Below are 25,433 nucleotides of genomic sequence, written 5' to 3'. Positions count from 1 at the left end.
GCGGAGCCAGGCCATAACAGCCTGAAATCTTGAAGCTGGAAAATGATGGTTTTGAGTACTTGATTAGAAATATAAAACAATGCATTTTTTTGAAAAAAAACTTACAGATGTCTTCAATAGACTAACAGGAATTGTGTAAAGTTGCCCAAATAGTGCTAGGAATAGCAGTACATGTCCCCTTTAAATACTTTTTCCTCAGAATCAGAAAGGTCTTAAGTTTGGCATCCAACCAGAGTGCAAATGTAACAGTAAAGTACAATAGTAATATAGAATGTACAGGTGATTAAACTGGGTATAGAATATACATTAGTGCTACTGAGTAATAGTACTAATCAGATGTATGTACAGAGTTGTAGTAATATCTACAGTGATACAGGTATAAAGACACTATGGTAGTAAGTCGTACTGGCCAGCAGTGTAACTAGTAAGAGAAGGTAGAGATATGTACAGATATAGATATAGTATCTACAGATATGTAAAAAGGATTATATGCAGGTATGTACAGACAGATGTGTATAGATATATATACGGTAAGAATAAATATATATATATATATATATATATACGGTATATACAGCACTATTTTACATGCTATCATACAGAGTTATGGGTTATGTGCAGGTGTATAAGTGGGTATATAGAAGGATTATACGCAGGTATATTCAGACAGATATGGATAAATATATACGGTAAATATAAATATATAAATGTATATATACGGTATATATAGCACTATTGTACTATATACAGTACAATAGAGATATAACTCACGAAATTACTCACCCCCACACATGCACATCCACTATGGTAAATGGTATGCTGGGAGGATAACATCAACTCAAGAGACACTAACAATCTCTGTAGTGCGAGTCGAACTGGTCAAACTAGAGATGGTGGCAGAGAGGAGGATGAGGAAAAAGCTGGAGGCTATACTGGAAAACCCCCTCACCCCCTCATTTATATATCACTTTTATCCAAAGCGCTTTACAACTAATGCCTCACATTCACCCATTGACACACCGACAGCGGAGGCAACCATGCAAGGTGCCAACCTGCTCATCGGGAGCAGTTGGGGTTAAGTGTCTTGCTCAAGGACACTTTGACACATGCTGCCCAAGAAGAGCAGGAATAGAACCGGGATCCTTCCGATTACCAGACGCCTGAGCCACTGTCACTCCCCTCCCCCCCTACTATTGCTAACTCTTGGTTGAAGGATGATCTGTTCTCTGGCATGACGAGATGAGACAATGAATACGCTGCGTAACCTGACTCTGCTCTGATGCTCTTGCCTCTTGACACTGAGTGGTTGCCAGGGACTGAGTCACACAGTGCAACACATCTCAGGTGTCCCAACATACAAGCAGCATGTTTATGTCCTCGGGTGGCTGTACGGTACTCCTACTGTAGTCCTGTGTCTTCAAACCTGCTTTGACTCAAGGCTGAATCATTTTAAAGAGGCTTCTTCAGCAGAAAATCCATGGGAATTGGTAAGCAATTTAGTTTTTCATTCCTTACTTATGTGAAAATGTGCAATATGTAAATTAAATGTCTTGTTTCTTTCTTAAAGGGTAATGTATGGGGGTAGATTTCTATCAAAAATAAACAAACGCAAAAGTAGAATCCACAACAGGGGCGTTTTTAGGGTTAGAAAACATTGGGGGCTTCAGCCCGGGGGGGGGGAGGCCCCCCCCCCTTTTATTTTTTTTACACAGAAATACGCAATTTTAGAGTAATTAGAGACGAATACTGAAGAACTAGATTTGAGTTTTTTAAAGAGATTGATTGGAGAGATAGACTTTGACGATCTCTTTGATGATGATGATGATGATGATGATGATGATGATGATGATGATGATTATTAGTTTAGGTTTTAATGTTGTGCCAACAGAGAAGAAGTACTGTAATAGTACTTTGAACCTTAACAAAACATATTTCACTGGATTTTAAATTGTATAGGAAAATGTGTTAATTTGTAGGACAAATTAGTCTTTTCACATTAGTCTTCCACTTTTGGCCTTGTTTACACAAAATCTACTATATTTAGGGCATAACAGCATGATACAATCTTTATTAACATTGTATTTCCAATATTAACCTCAAATTGATCTCATCTGATGGACTACATTTGAGTAAAGTGGGACAATAGAGCCTTTTTTTGCATTTTTCTTGTCCTGAAATAGAATCAAGATGTGTTTGAATCTTAAAAATAACAATTTTACTGAATTCCTTGGGTTAATACTTAATATTGTTTAGGGAAATGTTTTAATTATCTATATGTTGTTAATTTCAAAAGTTATGCTGTTTTCGTTTTCTTCTTTTTCAGGTTTTCGTTTAGGATAGGTGTAATAAAGTGTTAAAAATAAACCCCATGGGACATTATTTCAACCTGTTACCTGTTAAAATCTTAAAATAGACACTTCAAGGATTAAGAAAAAACAGGTGGCGAAAAGAAATCCAGACCATTCAGGTGGACCTATGTTTCCATATACACTATATTTAGAATGTTTATGTTGTCAAGTTAGAAAAGGTCTATTGCCAGTATCAGCGTGTGAAGAGAATTCAGAACCAACCTGCGGTCGAGGAAGTATGGGGGCCATGCAGGCAGAGCTAAATCAAAAACATTCACCACATTCTGTTCATTCTTCTTCTACTGTGTCATCATTATAATCCAGTAGCAATAACCAGTCAGACTGGAAACTAGGTTTCAGTCCCACACAGGAGGTGTGGTTTGTTCACAGCAAGGATTTTTCAAATAACTAGGCTATTTAGGCTATTCCCCCCCCCCCCCCCCCCCACACACAGAAATACGCAATTTTAGAGTAATTAGAGATGAATACTGAAGAACTAGATTCAAGTTTTTTAAAGTGAGGTCCAGGTCCATGAGAGGGATATGGGCAGTCCCCATAGAAAATTCAAAGTTAACAGGACCAAATCATCAGTTTCTTATTTATTTATTTAACCTTTATTTAGCCAGATAAAACATTGATATGGTCCAAGAGGCCCCAACGAGGGTACAAATATACATATATACACATATACATACATACATACATACATACATACATACATACATACATACATACATACATACATACATACATACATACATACATACATACATACATACATACATACATACATACATACATACATACATATACATACATACACATATACACCAATAACAAAATAAAAACACAGTTAAAAATCATACACATAAGCAAATAAACAAACAAACATTATGCACAGCCTATGTACAAAAGAAATAAACAGTTAATCTCTAGTCTTTACAGTTTTCTTCGATTGTATAAACAATCAAATCAAAAGTATTACACAATTATCAAAACCTTACACTCAAGGAGCAAAACATAGGCCCAGATTTGCACCCCTATAAGCACAAAGTCAGCCTCACACTTTTTGCAAAACAATACACACAGTGATTTGCAAAACACTAAACACACTTGCATTACATTACACCTAGAATGTCAAATTACCACACATATGAGCCAATTGGTTAAACACAGCAATCAGATGCACAAACACACCATTGCTTAATTGTAGATACACCAATCAGGTTTAAGCACTATAAAAATGCAGCAGGTGAGTTCACCTGCCTTCAACCAAAATGGAAGGAGAGTGAAGTACTGTACACAGAGAACGTGAAAATATACAATACATTCACCAAACACTACACAAGACAACCAATGATGCAGACTGATGAAAATATAAATTTTCTCTCCATATACCCAAATCAATCATCTCTCATACCGGGAGATATAGCGCGAAATATAGCCCCAATCAGGCCACTTTTTAAGCGGGGGGTCTGGGGGTCCCCCACCAGGATTTTTTTTGTTACAAAGACTTAATTTCCTGCATTCTGGTGAATTTTAGTGCATGTGAATCACAAACTAATGAGCCAACAATTGCTTAGTACAATGTACTGTTATGGATCTCAAATAAAACTGTTGTGACACTAGCAATGCTACTCTCTCCACCTTCAAAAAGAAAATAGCAAGAGCACAACATATTTTTCTATTTACTATTATAATACAGTTAACCACTCTCTCCTGTAAGGGCCTTTCTTTTTCTTTGTTTTATCCCTCTCTCCTCCACCCTTTCTCTTTCTTCCACTGTCCATCTTGACATCAACGTTAATTGACATTCGCTCTCTGATCTCTACCGAGTCCCTCACTACCTGGCTCATTGCCTGGCTGTTATTCTGCATCTGAGTGCCGTCTGCCATTCCATTCGCCGCTTCCGCTGTCAATCAGTTGTATCGCTGGTCCCGCCTCCACCAATCACAAGCGGCAGCACGGCTCCATTGTGTGTGTGTGTGATCCGCGTGAGGGAGAGAGTCAGATAGTTCTCCAACTCTGTCGCAGACAGTGAAATCCTGGTTGTTCCCCACCCATCTAGGTTATCTAACTATCGCGCCGCGCCGCCGCCACAACTAGAAACAATGACCTGGCAAAAAAATAATTTATAATAAAAAAAAGATTATATATATATATTTTTTTATATATAATTTTTTTCTTTTTTTAATCTGTGCAGGCCAGGCCACCGGGAAAACTCCCGGTGCTCCCGATGGCCATTCCGGGCCTGGACATGGGTATGGATGGCTCCAGGTGCTGCTGCGTTAAAGTGCACATCTTCAATACCTATCTGTACTATTTAAAAGCACAGTGCAGGACACACTCAAAGGTTATCGCACCTCAGAGATGGCAGTGGACATGTATGACAGGACAAAGGCCATATGTAATGGCCTTGGGATTGAGGAACATACTACCAGCCAAAGGAGGAAGCAGAAAAGGATGGACGAGTATGTAGTTGAGTCATCTTGTGGCACAAGCTCAGACCTCATGGAGATCAGCTGAGACAGAGACTGTTCTATCCAGTCCTCGACAGAATGCTGCAAGAGCTTGAGAGCAGGTTCTCATGAGTTGGAGAACAACGTATGAGAGGCATACAGGCATGTTATCCAGCCTCAGACCAGTTTCTCTCAGTGGAATTGCTGCAACCCCTCGCCACACCAATATCCAACTACTGCCAGAGGGGATCACAGTTGCAAAGTGTTTCCTGGCCAGGACAGGCAGAGATGCAGTCCCTACTATCCAAAGTGTCTTTTCCCTCCTGGATGATAATAATAATAATAATAATAATAATAATAATACTAATAATAATAATAATAATAATAATAATAATAATAATAATAATAATAATAATAATAATAATAATAATAATAATAATAATAATAATAATAATAATAATGCATTTGATTTATAATGCGCCTTTCAAGACACTAAAAAAAAAGTCCACAAATCGGTGAATGAAAAAATAATATAGGATCAAATGAAAACTACTACTTGCTAAAAATTGATGTTTAAAAGTACTAAAAACCAAAGAAAAATACCAAACACTAACAAACATTCAGCACAGACAATGGGGATGCTGCCATCAAAAAAAATAAAAATAAAAATGTAAACAATTTATTTTTCTTTTTTTTTTTTTTTAGATCCGGGGCTAGGAGAAAAACATCCGGGGCTAAAGCCCCGGAAGCCCAGGGCTAACAACGCCACTGATCCACAACCGTAAAAACGATCGACACACACACACCTCAGAATCCACAATCGTAAAAACGATCCACACACACACACTTCTCAATTTGTGTTTCATAAATCATAAAAACACGCTTGATTTGTTTAGATTTACTTACGGAATTCTAAAAACAGCTTGATCTGGTTAGATTTACGTACGGAATTCTAAGGACACGCTTGATCAACTTGGAGTTACGTACGGAATTTTGAGACAAATATTTCGCTGTTTTCCCTGTGGGGATTCGTGTGTGAGGCTTCATCTTCTTAGAGGTCTATCAAAAATAAACAAACGCAGAAGTAGAATCCACAATCGTAAAAACTATCCACACACACACACCTCTCAATCTGTGTTTCATAAAACGCTTGATCTGCTTAGATTTACGTACGTAATTCTAAAAACACGTTTGATCTGCTTAGATTTACGTACAGAATTCTAAGGACACGCTTGATCTGCTTGGAGTTACGGACAGAATTTTGAGACAAATATTTCACTGTTTTCCCCGCGGGGATTCGTGTGTGAAGCTTCTTCTTCTTCGGCGCTACCGAACATAGCCCGAGGTGTCTCCGGCTCATGAGCGCTACCAGTGGCCAAAATCTTTTATTAAATTAAATTATCTTTAGCCCTAGGCATCAACATTTCATTATGAAAATGAATGCTCAAAGTAATATAGTACCATTTTGAAGATAACAACTAGGGCTTTCAAATGATATAAAATATCTGTATGATTATCATGATTATTATTATTAATATCTTTCATATTTGATACAGAAAGTATTACAAAAATCTTGTCCGGCCACCACATTTCAACAAACTGCATTTTTAACCACTTTACTGACAAGCTAGCAGGAAACTTAGAGGGTATGGGATATAGACAATTATGTGGGCAATATAGAACAGCTGACAGATTAGAAATATAATTTATTGTTCAAAAGTTATGATAATTATAGTAATAAAACAATTCCGTCTGAAAATTAACTTGAATGGGTTCAAGTCAAGTCAAGTCAAGAGTTTTAATTGTCACGGCATACAAGTATACAATGAAATGCGGGTGGTCTTGCCCGCGACGATGTGCAATACAGTGGTACAACATATAATAGAATCCAATAAAAAAACAACATTGTGCAATAAACAGGTAACAGGTAACATGGTGTGACATCTCGGTATCTGTACATAGTATTTACAGAGCATATAGGACATGCTAGGTAGCTTTAGTAGTGCAATACACTGTTCCTGTTGTTATACTAATTTAAAGTGGCCTTTCCTCTTGGCCATAAGTGTGCGTGTGTGCGGCGTGAGTGTGTGCCCGCTCGTGTTAAAGTGGCTGCTAGTGTGTGAGCGTGCACAGCGTGCGTGTCGTGTGTATGCTTGTGTGTGCTTGTGTGTGGATAGTTCAGTGTTCTGTGGCACTCAATGATGAATATCTGTTTGTGGGTATGCTCAAAGTAATATATTATTCATATCTTTCATATTTGATACAGAAATTATTACAAAAATCTTGTCCGGCCACCACATTTCAACAAACAACTGCATTCTGAATTAATTTAGCCTTGTAGTTTCTAATCCCATCGTTTATTTGTATTGATTAAACATAAGTCAGTTACTGTACATGACACTGTATGTCAAATATGCTAAGGTAATTAGCTTTAACTTATTGCTTATGGAGCATTGTTTCCCCATTTATCCCAGAGGAGTTGATGAACACTGCAGCTGTATTATGTAAGAAATACATATGCAGTATATAATAATTGTATATAATAATTGTAAAGTATTTTTTGATGTTTTTATTTTGTTTTACATTTACATTATATTTCATCAAAGTGTTGTGTGTTACAGTGTAGGTTAGTTTATTAGGACAAGTGCATGACAGTACGGTTAGTTAGGGTTAGGTTTTATTTTTAAATTATTATTATTATTTTTTTATTTCAGATAATGGTTGAAGAAGTGCGTCTTTAGTCGACGGCGAAAGATTGGACGGGTTTCGGCTGTCCTAACTGGGGTGGGTAGTAGTTCATTCCACCATTGTGGGGCAAGTTTTGGTGTAAATAAAAATAAACTGATCAATTCAAATCCGTTTTTTAACTTTTTTGGTATTACACACTGTTCTATTCAATTCAATTCAATTAAAAAAACTTTATTAGTCCCGCAAGGGGCAATTTAAGGCATGATATCACAAACAGCTGCATTTCTATACATTCAAGACAAAACAGGACACAACAGGGACAAGAGACATACTCAAAGCATAAAAGACATGACACTGCCAGAATGGGATCCCTAATTGTTGATCTGTCAGTCCAATAGATAAATAAATAGATTTGGTCGGTATATAAAAAGTGTACTTTCGTCAAAATATTTAAATCAAGGGGTCAAAGGGTGCACGTTTGTAAACTGACCTTTCCTTGTACTGTGGCCATTCACCAGTCGAATGGCCTCTGGTACAAACCCAAATTTCCTTCTGTTTGTTTTGCAGGCAGGCTGTCTAAAGCGTTTTCCTGAGGGCAGCAGGTCAAAACACACATGAAGGACATGTGTGGGGTCATCAATTATTTTGTGTGCTTTCTTGAGCACTTGGGCATTGTAAAACTGCATTAGGGATCTTTGTGTTCTTCCGAAGATTTTTGAGCTAAGGTTGACAACACCTTGCAGTTTGTTCTTGTCTCTTTGACAGAGGGATGTGAACCAGCATACAAATGAAAAGGTTAAAATACTCTCAATAAAGGAAGAATAAAACATTGTCAGAATTCTCTGTTTTTTTTAAAAATATTTACAGCTCCGTTCGGCTATGCGAGCCTATGGAGTTCCATGGACCAAACCAACTACTCACCCCTTAGTTACTTTCTCTAAAAAAAACTGCTGGTCTGTCCAAAGGTCAAGTTTCTATCATTTATAAAGATCTATCACAAAAAGTACTTCGTTAATACCTGTTATCTAATCGTGGAGCACAGAATTTGGATTAGAACACCATCAATCTATCAATTGGACCAGAGTTTGGGGAAATATTATTATGGCATCACGAAACCCAAATCATCAGCAGATTCATTTCAATTTTGTCCATAAAATATATTTAACCCCCCAGAAAGCTTATAGAATGAGACGTGCTATTTCACCGAACTGTACACTTTGTTCTCTAAATACTACTGGTACTTTTACACATATGATGTGGGAATGCCCCACAGTAAAAAGTTTCTGGGAACAGATAACTAATTATCTATCTAAAGTATTACAAAAACATATTCCCTGTTGTCCCAAATTATTGCTCCTTAATGATGATGATTCTTTAGCTTTAAGTATTGTTCAGAGATGATTTTGGCTGGCAGGAAGTACCGCTGCAAAAAGAAATTTGGCACTGCGATGGCAAGCTCCACATTCTCTGCCCTTTAATCACTGGAAACAGTTATTAGCTGATGTTGTAACAATGGAGCTTTCTACAGTTAGATTAAATGGTGCAAACTATCAAACAATAGATAGCTGGAACCATATTCTCTATCAAGTTAGGACCTCTACTATATAACTAGCAGGACATAACTAATTATATCTGTATAATTCCCTTTATTTTTTTGGGTCTTTGTTGAAATCTTTGCTCAATTCTTTTTCTTTTCAGGCCTATGACGGGTGGGTTGGGGAGGATTATTATTTATTTATTTTTTGTCAACGGTGGTTGGTTGCAGGGGTTAGGGGGTAGGATTTTCTATTTTAAATGAGGCAAGGGGCAAGCCAATGCTTGTAGTTGGCAAATAACTTTAATTATGTTTTATGTGCATTGTATGCCTGTACCTGTGCCTTTCATCCAAAAATGAAATTTATAAAAAAAATAAATAAATCTCTGGTCGACTCCAAAGGAGTTTAGTTTGCGAAGACAGTACAGACGCTGATGAGCCTTTTTTATGATAACATCTGTGTTGTCACTAAATTTAAGTTTGTCATCTAACACAGTTCCTAAGTATTTGTAGTTCTCGACAATTTCCACCTCAGCTCAGTGGATGCTTGTTGGGGTGACTTCTATGTGTTTTGGTGAGATAATAATTTCTTTGGTTTTGGATACATTTAAATCCAGAAAAACAGCCATCACACCAGTCTACAAAGTCATGCATTATGGGTCCGTATGATTTATCTGACTGACTGAGAAGAGATAGGATAATACTGTCATCAGCTAATTTTACAATATGGTGATTTGTATATTTGCTAAGACAATCGTTTGTGTATAAAACAAAAAGAAGAGAAGAAAGAACACAGCCTTGCGGTGAGCCAGTGGAAATTATTATTGATTTGGAACTTTTTCCATTTATACTTACTGTCTGAGTTCTATTGGTAAGAAAACTGATAATCCATCTGATAAGTTGGTGATCCAGGTTAAAGTCATTTATAAGTTTTTCTACAAGTATGTGAGGCTGCATTGTATTGAAGGCTGACGAAAAGTCAACAAAGAGTAATCTTGCATACGTGTTCTTTTTTTCTAAGTGCTCATGTACAGAGTTCAAAATAAATTATTTGGCATCATCAACACCTCTCTCAGGTCTATATGCAAATTGCATGGGGTCAAGAGCTGATCTGGTTGCATCAACAATTTCAGATTTCACAATTTTCTCCAGACTTTTCATTACTAGTGATGTTAGGGCTATAGGCCGCAGGTCGTTGAGGATTTTGGGTCTGCTGATCTTTGGAATTGGAATGATGATAGAATTCTTCCAGAGATCAGGAACCACTGCTGAGTCCAAGCAGAGCTGGAAAAGTCTTTGAAACACTTGACTCAGTTTATCAGCACAGTGTTTCAGTGTCCTTCCACATATTCCATCTGGCCCTTTAGCTTTGTTTACCTTAATCTTTATCTTAATATTTAGCTATGACTGCGTGGAGACTTCTGTCCAGGTGAGAGTGAATCTGATAGCTTCTTAAGTTCAGCACTAAAATCCTGAGAGTCAAACTGTCAGAAGAACTTATTTGCCTCGTCTGGCAGGGAGTCATGGCTATTTCCTATTTGTATATTTTAGGGGCTGTATTGGTGTTCATCCCGGACATAATTTTTATTCCTTTCCAGGCTGAACGCATGTCCCCTTGATTATATTGATCTGCTATCTTATTCTTATAGTTTAGCCTTGCCTGTCTCACTGCTCGTTTGACCTCTTTATTAACATCTTTCTTCTCCTCAGGTGTCCCACAGAAAAATATCCTTTTCTTTTTATTAAGAATGCTTTTCAGGTCCTTCGTTACCCAGGGTTTATTATTAGGAAATATTTTTGTCTCTTTAGAGGGTATCACTGTGTCCACGCAGAAATTAATGTATGATGATATTACATCTACATTATCATTTATGTCTGAGCCTGGCTCGACAAGAGCATCCCAATAAGTACATTCAAATGAGCCTCTAAGGGCCTCAATGTTGTTTTCTGACCAGACCTTGGATGTCTTTATGGTTGGTTTTTCTCTTTTAATGACTGGTTGGCAGGGGCAGGAGCTCCTTGAAAGACACTTTTATCACTGACTTAAAAGGCCCATACATCTCCATAAATGTTCAGGGGGGAGGGAATAAGTGCTTACCCTACAGACCCCAAGAAGTGCTGTATATTCTGTATTGTTTAATATAAATGCATTTTTTATTCCAATCCCGATTTGTATTTGAGATTCCCAAATCCCATCGGACTTGACTTCTTTGTGTCCCTCAATGAGTGTAATACCAGCATTCAACTGTATGCGCCACAGCGGTTTCTATCATCATCATCATCATCACCACCCACGCTATGCATAAAATATATAGGTCCGCGGAGAGGCACGCTGAGGAGGCCGTGCAAACTGCAATGGAATATGGGGCATCTCTCTCTCTTTACCTAATATTTTTATTCTATCCTGACATTTTTCAGTTGGAAGGGCAGTCTATATGCGGAACGGTAAAAAAAAATTTCTTTCAAAAAGGGCACTTTTTTGATGAGGCTCAAAAAGGCAGGTGCTCAGGCACCCCTTGGCCTCTATGTGTGCACGTGCCTGCCACTCACTATAGAACATTGTTTTGACAAAACACAAAGAAAATCCAGATGGAATTTGTATTTAGTTTTCCCACTAATCACTATAATGGTTATAACTTCTGTCACCTGTTCTATATTGCCCACAGTCTATACAATAAGATAAGTCATTCCTTTATTGATCCCCTTGGGGAAATCAATAAAAAAAAGTGTTTTAACCAAAAAAGTAAAAAAAAAGGATTTGAATTGATCAGTTTCTTTTTATTTACACCAAAACAAAATAAAAACATCAAAAAACAAGATTGTTATATACTGCATATGTATTTCTTACATAATACAGCTGCAGTGTTCATCAACTCCTCTGGGATAAATGGGGAAACAATGCTCCATAAGCAATAAGTTAAAGCTAATTACCTTAGCATATTTGACATACAGTGTCATGTACAGTAACTGACTTATGTTTAATCAATACAAATAAACGATGGGATTAGAAACTACAAGGCTAAATTAATTCAGAATGCAGTTGTTTGTTGAAATGTGGTGGCCGGACAAGATTTTTGTAATAATTTCTGTATCAAATATGAAAGATATGAATAATATATTACTTTGAGCATACCCACAAACAGATATTCATTATAAACCCATTCAAGTAAATTTTCAGACGGAATTGTTTTATTACTATCACTATAATTATCATAACTTTTGAACAATAAATTATATTTCTAATCTGTCAGCTGTTCTATATTGCCCACATAATTGTCTATATCCCATACCCTCTACGTTTCCTGCTAGCTTGTCAGTAAAGTGGTTGAAAATGCAGTTTGTTGAAATGTGGTGGCCGGACAACATTTTTGTAATAATTTCTGTATCAAATATGAAAGATATTAATAATAATAATCATGATAATCATACAGATATTTTATATCATTTGAAAGCCCTAGTTGTTATCTTCAAAATGGTACTATATTACTTTGAGCATTCATTTTCATAATGAAATGTTGATGCCTAGGGCTAAAGATAATGTGCGATTTTGGCCACTGGTAGCGCTCATGAGCCGGAGACACCTCGGGCCGTGTTCGGTAGCGCCGAAGAAGAAGAAGCTTCACACACGAATCCCCGCGGGGAAAACAGTGAAATATTTGTCTCAAAATTCTGTCCGTAACTCCAAGCAGATCAAGCGTGTCCTTAGAATTCTGTACGTAAATCTAAGCAGATCAAACGTGTTTTTAGAATTACGTACGTAAATCTAAGCAGATCAAGCGTTTTATGAAACACAGATTAAGAGGTGTGTGTGTGTGGATAGTTTTTACGATTTGCGTTTGTTTATTTTTGATAGACCTCTGGCAGGGAGTCATGGCTATTTCCTATTTGTATATTTCAGGGGCTGTATTGGTGTTCATCCCGGACATAATTTGTATTCCTTTCCAGGCTGAACGCATGTCCCCTTGATTATATTTATCTGCTATCTTATTCTTATAGTTTAGCCTTGCCTGTCTCACTGCTCGTTTGACCTCTTTATTAACATCTTTCTTCTCCTCAGGTGTCCCACAGAAAAATATCCTTTTCTTTTTATTAAGAATGCTTTTCAGGTCCTTCGTTACCCAGGGTTTATTATTAGGAAATATTTTTGTCTCTTTAGAGGGTATCACTGTGTCCACGCAGAAATTAATGTATGATGATATTACATCTACATTATCATTTATGTCTGAGCCTGGCTCGACAAGAGCATCCCAATAAGTACATTCAAATGAGCCTCTAAGGGCCTCAATGTTGTTTTCTGACCAGACCTTGGATGTCTTTATGGTTGGTTTTTCTCTTTTAATGACTGGTTGGCAGGGGCCAGCAGAACTGCGTTGTGGTCCGTAAGTCCCAGGCCTGGTAGCGCGAAGGATCTATATGCTCTGGGAACAGAGCCGTAGCATTTATCAAACGTGTTTTTAGAATTACGTACGTAAATCTAAGCAGATCAAGCGTTTTATGAAACACAGATTAAGAGGTGTGTGTGTGTGGATAGTTTTTACGATTGTGGATTCTACTTCTGCGTTTGTTTATTTTTGATAGACCTCTAAGAAGATGAAGCATCACACACGAATCCCCACAGGGAAAACAGCGAAATATTTGTCTAAAAATTCCGTACGTAACTCCAAGTTGATCAAGCGTGTCCTTAGAATTCCATACGTAAATCTAACCAGATCAAGCTATTTTTAGAATTCCGTAAGTAAATCTAAACAAATCAAGCATGTTTTCATGATTTATGAAACACAAATTGAGAGGTGTGTGTGTGTGGATCGTTTTTACGATTGTGGATTCTGAGGTGTGTGTGTGTGGATCGTTTTTACGGTTGTGGATTCTACTTTTGCGTTTGTTTATTTTCTACCCCCATAGTAATGCCACCTATTTGAAAACCTCACATGTTATTCCTGTGCGTCATATTCGTGATGTCACCTGAATGTAAAATATGGGGCTGCACAATCTGAACGATGAAAGAGGCTCTAATGTGGAACAATAAAATGTTGAGTTCTCACACTCAATGAGGTTCATATTCTAGTATTGCTAACAGGACCTTATCTGGATGGAAGACCTCACACATTGTGTGCACAAAGCATCACATGTTCAATAGTTCTCTCTCTAATTTCTACAAAATGTCCATTTGTGTTCAAGGTGTGGCATTGAGACAAAAGCTTTTTATGGAACAATTTAGTGTAATTCCCTCACTGTATTGTGTTTGTTTGGTGATTTTTGGCAGATGACTCATGGCAGATGAGAGTCATGCAGATGGTAAATTTTCCAGTATCGGGGGTCAGTCGGACCAAAATGCAACGCATCCAGTACAAATGATCCCTGGAGCGCCCGTTGCCCCAGAATACATCCCATCTGGAGGACCACTCCCCCAGGCTCCTGTGATGATGCCGGTCCCGGACAGGCCCCCAGGCTGCCCCCCGGGACTGGAGTACCTGACTCAGATCGACCAGCTCCTCGTGCATCAGAAAGTGAGCATGATGGAGGTGGTTCTGAAATTTGAGATGAGCAACACCTACATAGTGAAGAACAGCGTCGGCCAACAGGTTTTTACTGCAGAGGAAGAAAACGACTGCCTCAGCCTGCACTGTTGTGGCCCCAATAGGCCCTTCACCATTCACATCCAGGACAACCTGGGGCAGGAGGTCTTGACCCTGACACGCCCCCTGAGGTGCAGCTCGTGCTGCTTTCCCTGCTGCCTACAAGAGCTGGAGGTGCAGAACCCTCCTGGTAACCCCATAGGCTATGTGGTGCAGGACTGGCACCCTTTCCTACCCAAATTCACAGTTCTGAACGAGATGAGGCAGCCCCAGCTTAAGGTCAAGGGGCCATTTTGTGACTGTAATTGCATGTCTGATGTCACGTTTGAGGTGAAGTCTCTGGATGAGTCAGCTGTGGTGGGGCAGATCACAAAGCAGTGGGGTGGCTTCCTGCACGAAGGCTTCACCGACGCTGATAACTTTGGGGTCTCGTTCCCAATGGACCTGGATGTGAAGATGAAGGCTGTGATGCTGGGAGTCTGCTTCCTGATCGATTTCATGTTTTTTGAGACAAACCCTCCGAAATCCGAAGATAAGTAAGAAAATAAATAATAAATCAATAAAAAAATTGAAAAGTCCCAAAAGGTGAGGGAGTCCCAACCTAAGATCAAGGGGCCATGTCCATATTTGGTCTTTTCCTGTGGGCCAGATATGATCTTCAAGATGCTGCCTCTGGATGAATCTTCCGAGGTCAGCCAGATTAGTAAGCAGTGGGGTGGCTTCTCTCTGGAAGCTTGTACGGATATAGTTGATTGATTGATTGGTTGATTGATTGATTGGAAACTTTATTAACAGATTGCAGAATGGGTACAATACAGTACGGCTCAATACACACAATTGTTAAGGGGATGCAGACCAGAGAAAGACTTTCGTCTTGTTTACATCAGGGTCCCCCATTTTCAATTCATAATGACATTTATGACATACACAACATACAGATATATATCATGACATTTATGACATACATGACATACAGGTATACAGTACTGTTACATTTGTGACATACAAGATATGCAAATATACAGTACTGTTAAACAGAGATCCAAACAGAAAATATGTACATACGATGGGGAGGAAACTGTACATTAGGATGGGGTGGGTGGGTGGTAGGCGGGGTTTGGACATTTACGGTGGCCAGTTTCGAATTGCAGCCTCCCGTAGGTGCTCTTTGAGAGCAGTTTTGAAGGTGGGTAGGGATTCACATTTTCTTTTCGGCTGTATTGTTGTGGCATAATTGCGAAACGTGTCTAGTCCCCTTGAATCTGGGTTGAACATGATTTGTGGAACTCCCTCTGGTGTTGTGGTCGTGGTATTCACTGACCTTTGGGAAGTATTTCAACATGTACATGGGTACCTTAGTGGTGTAGTGTATCTTGTAGACCAGGCCCATTGCAAGTTTCTGTACTCTGTCGTCTACTCAAAGTTACTCAAAGTTAATCATTCCCAATGGATTTGGACGTGAAGATGAAGGCTGTGATGCTGGGAACCTGCTTGCTGATCGACTTTATGGACTTTGAGAGAGGGAAAGGGAATTAACAAGTCTACAGTACTACAGAATGTGACTGTGGGCTCCCTCTACCCAGTCAGTAGCAGTACTACAGAATGTGACTGTGGGCTCCCTCTACCCAGTCAGTAGCAGTACTACAGGATGTGACTGTGGGCTCCCTCTACCCAGTCAGTAGCAGTACTACAGAATGTGACTATTAGGAGTTGAACACGCGTATGGTACTGTAGCTGTTTGTTTTACCCTCTTTTCTTCCCAGGGGTGTTTCTTTACACTCATACATGTAATCTCCATTTCAAACACATTCAGTGAACAATCAATCAATCAATCAATCAATCAATCAATCAATCAATCAAACTTTTAGGGGCATTATTTCCCCCAAGCTTCTTACTTTGTTCATCATACCACACTTATACCAAACCTCATTTATATTATCTACCATATGTATACTGCACCAGTGTATACTGTATACTTTACTTACTCATAGTATATATTCAGATTCTAAGTGTTATTGACCATATTTATTGTAATGTATAATATAACCAATAGGGCATACAGACCCTCATCTGCACCTGTGATTACAAATCAAATCAAATCAAATACCTGAAAAGGCCCGACAACACACGTAATGTCCCCATGGGCCGGACACGTCTTCTTTAAACAAGTCAAGAAGAAACATAACAATAAATCTAGAACAAAACAAAGAAACACCATGAAATCCAAAATAAAATGTAATGTAATGTAAAGAAAATAATAAAATAAAAATGCAACACTCCCAGACATACCCCACGCGAAGGGTATTACACTGCCTACTTGCTCTATTATGCGTACATTCAGAGTTAATAATATTGTTTACACTGCTTATCTTAACTTTTTCTACTGTACTATAATTGTATTGCCTATATTTATGTATTATACTATTACCCTGCCCATACCTGTACCTCCCCTCCCACATGCTGCTATGATGCCTGCATTTTCCCAAGGGGATCAATAAAGGAATATCTTATCTTATCTTATCTCACTTCATACACCCTTTTCACAGCAGCCATTCTGACCGGTCATAGATGGGTAAAAAAATTTGTAACCAAAGATATAGAATGTATTTATCATCATTTATCATTAACCAGAGGAAGCTCAACAAATCATGTTAAACCCAGATTCGGCTCAAACAAGGGACTAAACACGTTTTGCAATTATGCCACAACAATGTGGAACGCCCTACCCAAAGCTGTAAAGGAATGTGAATCCCTACCCACATTCAAAACCGCTCTTAAAGAGCACCTACGGGAGGCTGCAATTCGAAACTGGCCACCGTAAATGCCCAAAACCCCCACCACCTCCTAATAGACAGTCTCCTCCCCACCGCATGTATATATTCCCTCCCCGCCGTATGTATATTTCTCTCCCACCCACCCACCCCCTCCTAATGTACAGTCCCCTCCCCATCATATGTATATACTCTGTCAGGATCTAGGGGTAACAGTACTGTATATTTGAATACCGTTTATGTCACAAATGTATCAGTACTAAATACGTATATGTCCCTATGCCATAAATGTCATGTATGTTGTGTATGTCATAAATGTCTATATGAATTGAAAATGGGGGACCCTGATGGAAACAAGACAAACGTCTTTCTCAGGTCTGCATCCCCTTAACAATTGTATGTATTGAGCCGTACTGTATTGTACCCATTCTGCAATCTGTTAAATAAAGTTTTCATTCATTCATTCATTCATTCATTCATTCATTCATTCATTCATTCATTCATTCAACACTTTGAGTGCCAGCCATGCGGGGAGCTAAAGGGCTCCGTATGCCAGCGTACACTTCAATGATAGAGCTCTCATATTTGCAAACGCATAAACTATGTCTTAAATTATGGCTATGTGTCTAATCTGGCCGTCGCTTATCAATGACTTGTTTGCAGTTTGCATTGTCGAAACGGATTGTTTTTTAATCGGTTCATTTCCGTTTTATACCATTTTGAAAAACTTGTTTTTTGTAAGTTTCAGGAAAATATAAAGATTCTGTGATAAACGCCCTTTACTGGAATATTCTGGAACACACAAAAAACGTTGTAATTTTTCGGCCTATTTATGAATCGTTTTCAAATAAACGCTAGATTATCGATAGTATATGTGTACTTATGCACGCTATATAAGCGGGCTGAAAAATCAAATCTCTTATTTCCTGATCGCACACACACACATATGGCACACGCTGATATCTCTGTGAAAAAAGTTCTGATTATCCTAAGACTGGTGAAATAGATTCCTTACCTCAGATCAGATGTTCTCCAAAAAGATTATTCCAATTCCTGATCGCCATTCCAAATATCGATCGCGTTTATTGATCCAACGCTGGATACTGGAAATATGTATTCCACGCTTTTTTTAGGGCTCGGAAATGAATCTGATCCTCTCGGGTGGCTTGCCCGAGAAGTAAAATGTGTTTGGTTTCAATCCATTCCAAATGGGTGCAGTACCACAGGGAGACGATAGGGGGCGGTATTTTCCCAATGGAGCTCAGAGAGAGTTTTCAGTACTAATGTGAGACTAGATTGATGAAATATGAATTCAAATCACTAATAAAAAAAAACTTGATTTATCGTCGCTGGCACTCAACGGTTGGCATGAACTAACGATAAATCTCGTCGCTGGCACTCAAAGTGTTAAGTAAGCATAGATGTGGGAGAGCCAATAGAGAGCCACTTGTCTCATGGGCCGGCAGTCAGCTGGTTGGTGTGATAAGTAGCTCCCAATGCCAAGTGGTTTAACGGGGCATTGGCCAGACCTGGGGCACCTCATTAATTAAAGAGGTGTCTTCCTCTTGGCTCAGGATTGCTTTAAAAGTTGTTTTTGTTTGTTTGTTTTAGTATGGTCCTGGTAATGGTCAGCGAAAGAGTTACATTTAGTTGTATTGTGTGAGTATTGTGTTTAGTAAAGGACCGTGCTGGTCATTTAAATACCTTTTCCTGCCTCTGCCTCTCTTGTTACCATCACAATAGATATAGAAAATTTTATTAAGCCTATCCCTGTTATACCTTTGTTTACCCATCTAACTATGATAAGCTAACATAGAGGTGGTGTTACAGATGATTTAAATAACTACCGTCCTATCTCCAAGTTACCCTGCTCAGCGAAAGTCTTGGAGGCTGTCTTGGTTGGTTCCAAGATTATCTGTCAGGGAGACGTCAGTGTGTAAAGTCGGGTTATGCCCAATAAAACTTTTTATCAATAACTAAATGTGTACCACAGGGTTCAATTCTAGGTCCTGTCCTCTTCACTATTTATATTAATGTTATTGTGTCTTCGCTGAATGTTTTTCAAGCCCATCTGTATGCAGATGATACTGTTGTGTATTGTATTGCTGACTGTACAATTGGCCATTGAGAACATACAACTAACCTTTATTACCCTCCAGGAAACTCTTATTAAATTGGTTCTTAATGCTAGTAAAACTAAATTTATGCTGTTTTCTAGAGCCAGAAACAGTGAATATGATGGTTTACACATATCTACCGTAAGTGGTTCTAGCTTTGAGAGAGTCACTGAATATAAATATCTTGGTGTGGCTCGATGAGAAATGTACATTTAAATTCAATGTGGACAACCTTGCCTCCAAGTTGCGACAGAAAATTGGCTTCCTATACAGAAACAAAACCAGCTTTCCTTTGATTAGTAGGAAGAGAGTTGTCGAAGCAGTTTTCTTATCAGTCCTGGACTATGGTGACGTAATTTATAGGCATGCTGCGGCCTCAACCCTTAAATTATTGGACTCTGTTATATCACTCTCCGCTCAGATTCATCACTAATGATAGATACGACACTCATCACTGTGTCCTTTATGAGATGGATGGTTGGTCCTCGCTGATGGAGAGGCGCAACAAACGCTGGTATTTGTTCATTTTTAAGGCCCTTATTGGTAAGGTTTTGATTGATTGATTGAAAACTTTATTAACAGATTGCAGAATGGGTACAATACAGTACAGCTCAATACACACAATTGTTAAGGGGATGCAGACCAGAGAAAGACTTTCGTCTTGTTTACATCAGGGTCCCCCTTTTTCAATTCATCAGGACATATATGACATACATGACATACAGATAGACAGTACTGCTACATCTATACATTTATGACATACCAGATTTGCAAATACAGTACTGTTTGTGATACAAAAAGAGAGTATACATTTGACGTAAAAACTGTACATTGGAGGAGGTTGGGTAGGTGGGGTGGGGTTGGGTGGGTGGGGGGGGGGGCTGTACATTGTACATGGGTACCTTGGTCAATGGTCGTTGTAGTGTATCTTGTAGACCAGGCCCATTGCAAGTTGCTGTACTCTGTCATCTACTCTAAGTCATCCTAGGTTGTCAAAGTGGGCAGGGGTGAGGTGGGTTCTAGGAGTAAGGTCAAGCAGTAGTCTGACCAGTTTGGTTTGAGATGTCTGTAATTTTGTTTTTAGCGCCTTTGAGGTGCTTTGGTACCATGAGGTGCAAGCATAGTCGTAGTACCCTTAAATGAGTGCTCCTGCCAGAGTCTTCAGGGTCTCTTCAGGGAGAGGAGATCCGGTACAAGAATCGAGTTTGTTGGTTGACTTTTTTTTATTACATTGGATGCCATTTTGTCACAGGAAAGATTAGCCTCTAGGATGGAACCCAGGTAGGTAATTTCATCATATTGTCACCCACTGTAACTGAGAAGCCGTCGGTCTTGCTGAGTTTGTTATTTGAACCGAAGAGAATGGACTCTGTTTTGCCCATGTGTAATGATAGTTTGTTATCAGCGAGCCATATGCAGATTTTGCCTAGTTCCGAGCTGAGGGTTTTTTCAACCTGTAACTTGTTCTTGTCAGAGACCAGCAGGGCTGAGTCGTCCGCAAACAGGAACAAGTTGCAGTCACAAGCTGACGACATGTCATTTGCATAAATTAGGAACAGTAGCGGTCCTAGTATGCTTCCTTGTGGAACACCACAGCTCACTGTGAGGGGGGGGGATAGCAACTTGCAATGGGCCTGGTCTACAAGATACACTATACGACTAAGGTACCCATGTACATGTCAAAATACTTCCCAAAGGTCAGTGAATACCACAACCACTACACCAGAGGAAGCTCAACAAATCATGTTAAACCCAGATTCGGCTCAAACAAGGGACTAAACACGTTTCGCAATTATGCCACATCAATGTGGAACGCCCTACCCAAAGCTGTAAAGGAATGTGAATCCCTACCCACATTCAAAACGGCTCTTAAAGAGCACCTACGGGAGGCTGCAATTCGAAACTGGCCACCGTAAATGCCCAAAACCCCCACCACCTCCTAATAGACAGTCTCCTCCCCACCGCATGTATATATTCCATCCCCGCCGTATGGATATTTCCCTCCCACCCACCCACCCCCTCCTAATGTACAGTCCCCTCCCCATCATATGTATATACTCTGTCAGGATCTAGGGGTAACAGTACTGTATATTTGAATACCGTTTATGTCACAAATGTATCAGTACTAAATACCTATATGTCCCTATGTCATAAATGTCATGTATGTTGTGTATGTCATAAATGTCTATATGAATTGAAAATGGGGGACCCTGATGGAAACTAGACAAACGTCTTTTTCAGGTCTGCATCCCCTTAACAATTGTGTGTATTGAGCCGTACTGTATTGTACCCATTCTGCAATCTGTTAAATAAAGTTTTCATTCATTCATAGGGTACCGTTTACCTCCACCATTTGTTCCCTCCCCTCAAGGTAGGATTGCATCCAGCCCACTGATAGACTATCAAAACCAATTGCTTTTAGCTTGTCAATCAGAATGGAGTGATTGACAGTGTCGAAGGCCTTTTGTAGGTCCAGCATGACCATGCCGCAGTATTTGCCCGCATCCACCTCTTGTTTGATGTGGTCGTTCAAATAGAGAAGGCATGTGTCAGTGGAGTGGGATGTTCTGAAGCCAGATTGGAATTCGTAGATTAGATTTTTTTCCGCTAGGTACTTTTCGACCTGTTCGTAGACTATTTTTTCCATGACTTTCGAGATGGAGGTAAGAATAGAAGGTACCTCCTCCTTATACTCAGAAAAAATAAATAACACACGTCCTCCATTCCTTGGTGCTGAACCAAACTGTAAAAACAGTAATACATAAAACAAAGCGGGGCTCGCAACTCACTTGATGCTCCAAGGTGTTTTAATTGACAAAATAATAGCAGTAGATACAACGTTTTGACCGACCCTTCCGGTCTTTTTCAAGTATGAATACAACACAAAATGACATCTTTTTATACAGGAAATTAAATAGATTAGATATCAGCCCAAACTGGTGATATGGGGCGGTCCCAAGACTTACATGATTTATAAAATGTATAAATCATGCAAGTCTTGGGACCGCCCCTGATTGATCACCAGGTGGGGCTGATATCTAATCTATTTAATTTCCTGTATAAAAATATGTCATTTTGTGTTGTATTCCTCCTCCTTATACTACATCATTATTGGAATGGAGTTTTAGTGAACCCATTCTAGTGACTGGTTGGTCCTTAAGGTCCCCTGAGTTTGCTCTGAACAGGGTAAATCTGCATTTTGCTATGATGCCCCCCTAGCTCATGGAACGAACTCCAACAGTCCTTAAAGCTTGAGATTCTACCCTCTGTTGCAGAGTATAAAACCTTGATCTCCAACCTTTGTCAATTAAGTTGTACATGTTTTATTTGATTGTTATCGTTACTTGTCTTATTGTTGTGATTTTATACACTGTGATTTTATATGCTTTTTTTTGCTTAACTTAGTATGTACACTCGATGTGACTGTAAATGAGAGAAACCTCACATGCCTTTCGAGTTTAAATAAAAGTTTGAAATTAAATGAACATGGCTGCAGTGAAAAGGGCCTATTGCTTGATTATTGGTGGAAGGCTGATCTGTTCTCACGCACGACTCATGAAGACGAGACAATGAATATGAATATGAAGATGAGACCATGCCACCTGACTCTGTTCTGATGCTCTTATGAGAGAGTGGTTGCCAGGGAGTGAGTCCCACGGTGCAACACCTCTCAGGTTCCCAACATACAAATATGTTTATGTCCTCGGTGGCTGTACGGTACTCCTACTGTAGTCCTGTGTCTTCAGACGTGCTTTGACTCAAGGCTGAATCATTTTGAAAAGGCTTCTTCAGCAGAAAATCCATGGGAATTGGTAAGCAATTTAGTTTTTCATTCTTTACTTATGTGCTATATGTAAATTAAATGTCTATCTTTCTTAAAGGGTAATGCCACCTATTTGAAAACCTCACGTGTTATTCCTGTACGTCAGGACAGTTCAGTCAATATTTGTGAACATGCACAACCTCTCATATTCGTGATGTCACCTGAATGTAAAATCTGGGGCTGCACAATCTGAACGATGAATGAGGCTCTAATGTGGAACAATAAAATGTTGAGTTCATATTCTAGTATTGCTAACAGGACCTCATCTGAATGCAAGACCTCACACACACATTGTATGGCTACACAAAGCCCTAGGTTTTACATCCCAGTGAAATCACACGTTCAATGCTTCCTTCTACCATTTCTACAAACTGTCCCTTTGTGGTACTTAAGGTGTGGAAGGCAGCATTGTAACGGTTTACAAGAGAATAGCTTTGCTCAATATTATTTTGTGCAATTACCTCATTATATTGTGTTTGTTTGGTGATTTTTGGCAGATGACTCATGGCATATGTGAGTTATGGAAATGGTATATTTCCTGTACCAGTGTACAGTAACTGGGGGCAGGCGGGCCAGAATACAGTGTATCCAGTACAAATGATCCCTGGAGCGCCCGTTGCCCCAGACTACATCCTATCTGGAGGACCACTCCCCCAGGCTCCTGTGATGATGCCGGTCCCGGACAGGCCCCCAGGCTGCCCCCCGGGACTGGAGTACCTGACTCAGATCGACCAGCTCCTCGTGCATCAGAAAGTGAGCATGATGGAGGTGGTCCTGGGAGTTGAGATGAGAAACGCCTACATAGTGAAGAACAGCGTCAGCCAACAGGTTTTCACTGCAGAGGAAGAGAACGACTGCCTCACCCTGCAGTTTTGTGGCCCCAATAGGCCCTTCACCATTCACATCCAGGACAACCTGGGGCAGGAGGTCTTGACCCTGACACGCCCCCTGAGGTGCGGCTCGTGCTGCTTTCCCTGCTGCCTACAAGAGCTGGAGGTGCAGAACCCCCCTGGTAACCCCATAGGCTATGTGGTGCAGGACTGGCACCCTTTCCTACCCAAATTCACAGTTCTGAACAAGATGAGGCAGCCCCAGCTTAAGGTCAAGGGGCCATTTTGTGACTGTAATTGCATGTCTGATGTCACGTTTGAGGTGAAGTCTCTGGATGAGTCAGCTGTGGTGGGGCAGATCACAAAGCAGTGGGGTGGCTTCATGCACGAAGGCTTCACCGACGCTGATAACTTTGGGATCTCGTTCCCAATGGACCTGGATGTGAAGATGAAGGCTGTGATGCTGGGAGTCTGCTTCCTGATCGATTTCATGTTTTTTGAGACAAAAAAGTAAAAGAAAATATGTCCATATTTGGTCTGTTGCTGTGGGCCGGATATGATCTTCAAGATGCTGCCTCTGGATGAATCTTCAGAGGTCGGCCAGATTAGTAAGCAGTGGGGTAGCTTCTCTCTGGAAGCTTGTACGGATACAGATAGCTTTGAGATTTAATTCCCAATGGATTTGGATGTGAAGATGAAGGCTGTGATGCTGAGAGCCTGCTTTCTGAGGAATTTGAGAGGGGGAAAGGGAATTAATAAGTCTGTTTGCCCTCCTACAGGAACCTCCAATCCAAGTCAAGCAGACTCGGGAATAGCTTCTTTCCCTCAGCTGTCATCTCTCTGAACTCTGCCACATTGACAGCCCCCCCCCCCCGACCATATAACCTCTGAACTCTGACTGCATTTCCTACACCCTAGGCTCTGTTACCCATACTGTACGACTCTGAACTCTACACAATTTATACTAGTGCTTTCACTGTCTACAACTGCCCTACACTGTAATCATAATAATCTTAACTACCCACCTCATACTATAGTCTACCCATATACTCTGTATAATAGCATGTACAAATGCTGTATATACCATATATATTTATTCTCACCGCATATATATCTATCCACACCTGTCTGTATTTACCTACACAGTCCTTTTACATATCTGTAGATACCATATCTATATCTGTACATATCCTACTCTTACTAGTTACTGGCCAGTATGACTACTACCATACTGTCTTTACACCTGTATCACTGTACATATTATAATATAACTGGACTTTGAAGAAG

General features: G+C 39.6%; 2 protein-coding genes across 3 annotated transcripts; both read left to right on the top strand.

Annotated features, from left to right (window-relative positions):
• Positions 1-1,320: 1,320 nt before the first annotated feature.
• On the top strand, positions 1,321-17,354 carry LOC311233431 (phospholipid scramblase 1-like). 2 transcript variants are annotated; one of them, XM_084320399.1, is made up of 3 exons: positions 7,548-7,591; positions 8,063-8,290; positions 14,293-17,354. In XM_084320399.1, exon 3 carries the CDS (start codon positions 14,300-14,302, stop codon positions 15,143-15,145), a length of 846 nt encoding a protein of 281 aa, XP_084176525.1. In that variant the 5' UTR covers positions 7,548-7,591; positions 8,063-8,290; positions 14,293-14,299; the 3' UTR covers positions 15,146-17,354. The 2 variants fall into 2 exon arrangements, with proteins under 2 accessions (XP_084176524.1, XP_084176525.1); XM_084320398.1 differs by lacking the exons at positions 7,548-7,591; positions 8,063-8,290 and adding an exon at positions 1,321-1,487.
• Positions 17,355-23,982: 6,628 nt separating this feature from the next.
• On the top strand, positions 23,983-24,660 carry LOC311233795 (phospholipid scramblase 1-like; the record flags this gene model as incomplete). The annotated part of the gene is made up of 1 exon (XM_084320816.1): positions 23,983-24,660. One exon carries the CDS (start codon positions 23,983-23,985, stop codon positions 24,658-24,660), a length of 678 nt encoding a protein of 225 aa, XP_084176942.1.
• Positions 24,661-25,433: the final 773 nt, after the last annotated feature.

This window comes from Notolepis coatsorum, assembly GCF_963971535.1.
Source record: "Notolepis coatsorum genome assembly, chromosome: 1".
NCBI lineage: Eukaryota > Metazoa > Chordata > Actinopteri > Aulopiformes > Paralepididae > Notolepis > Notolepis coatsorum.
This window is presented reverse-complemented; position numbering and strand designations above follow the sequence as displayed.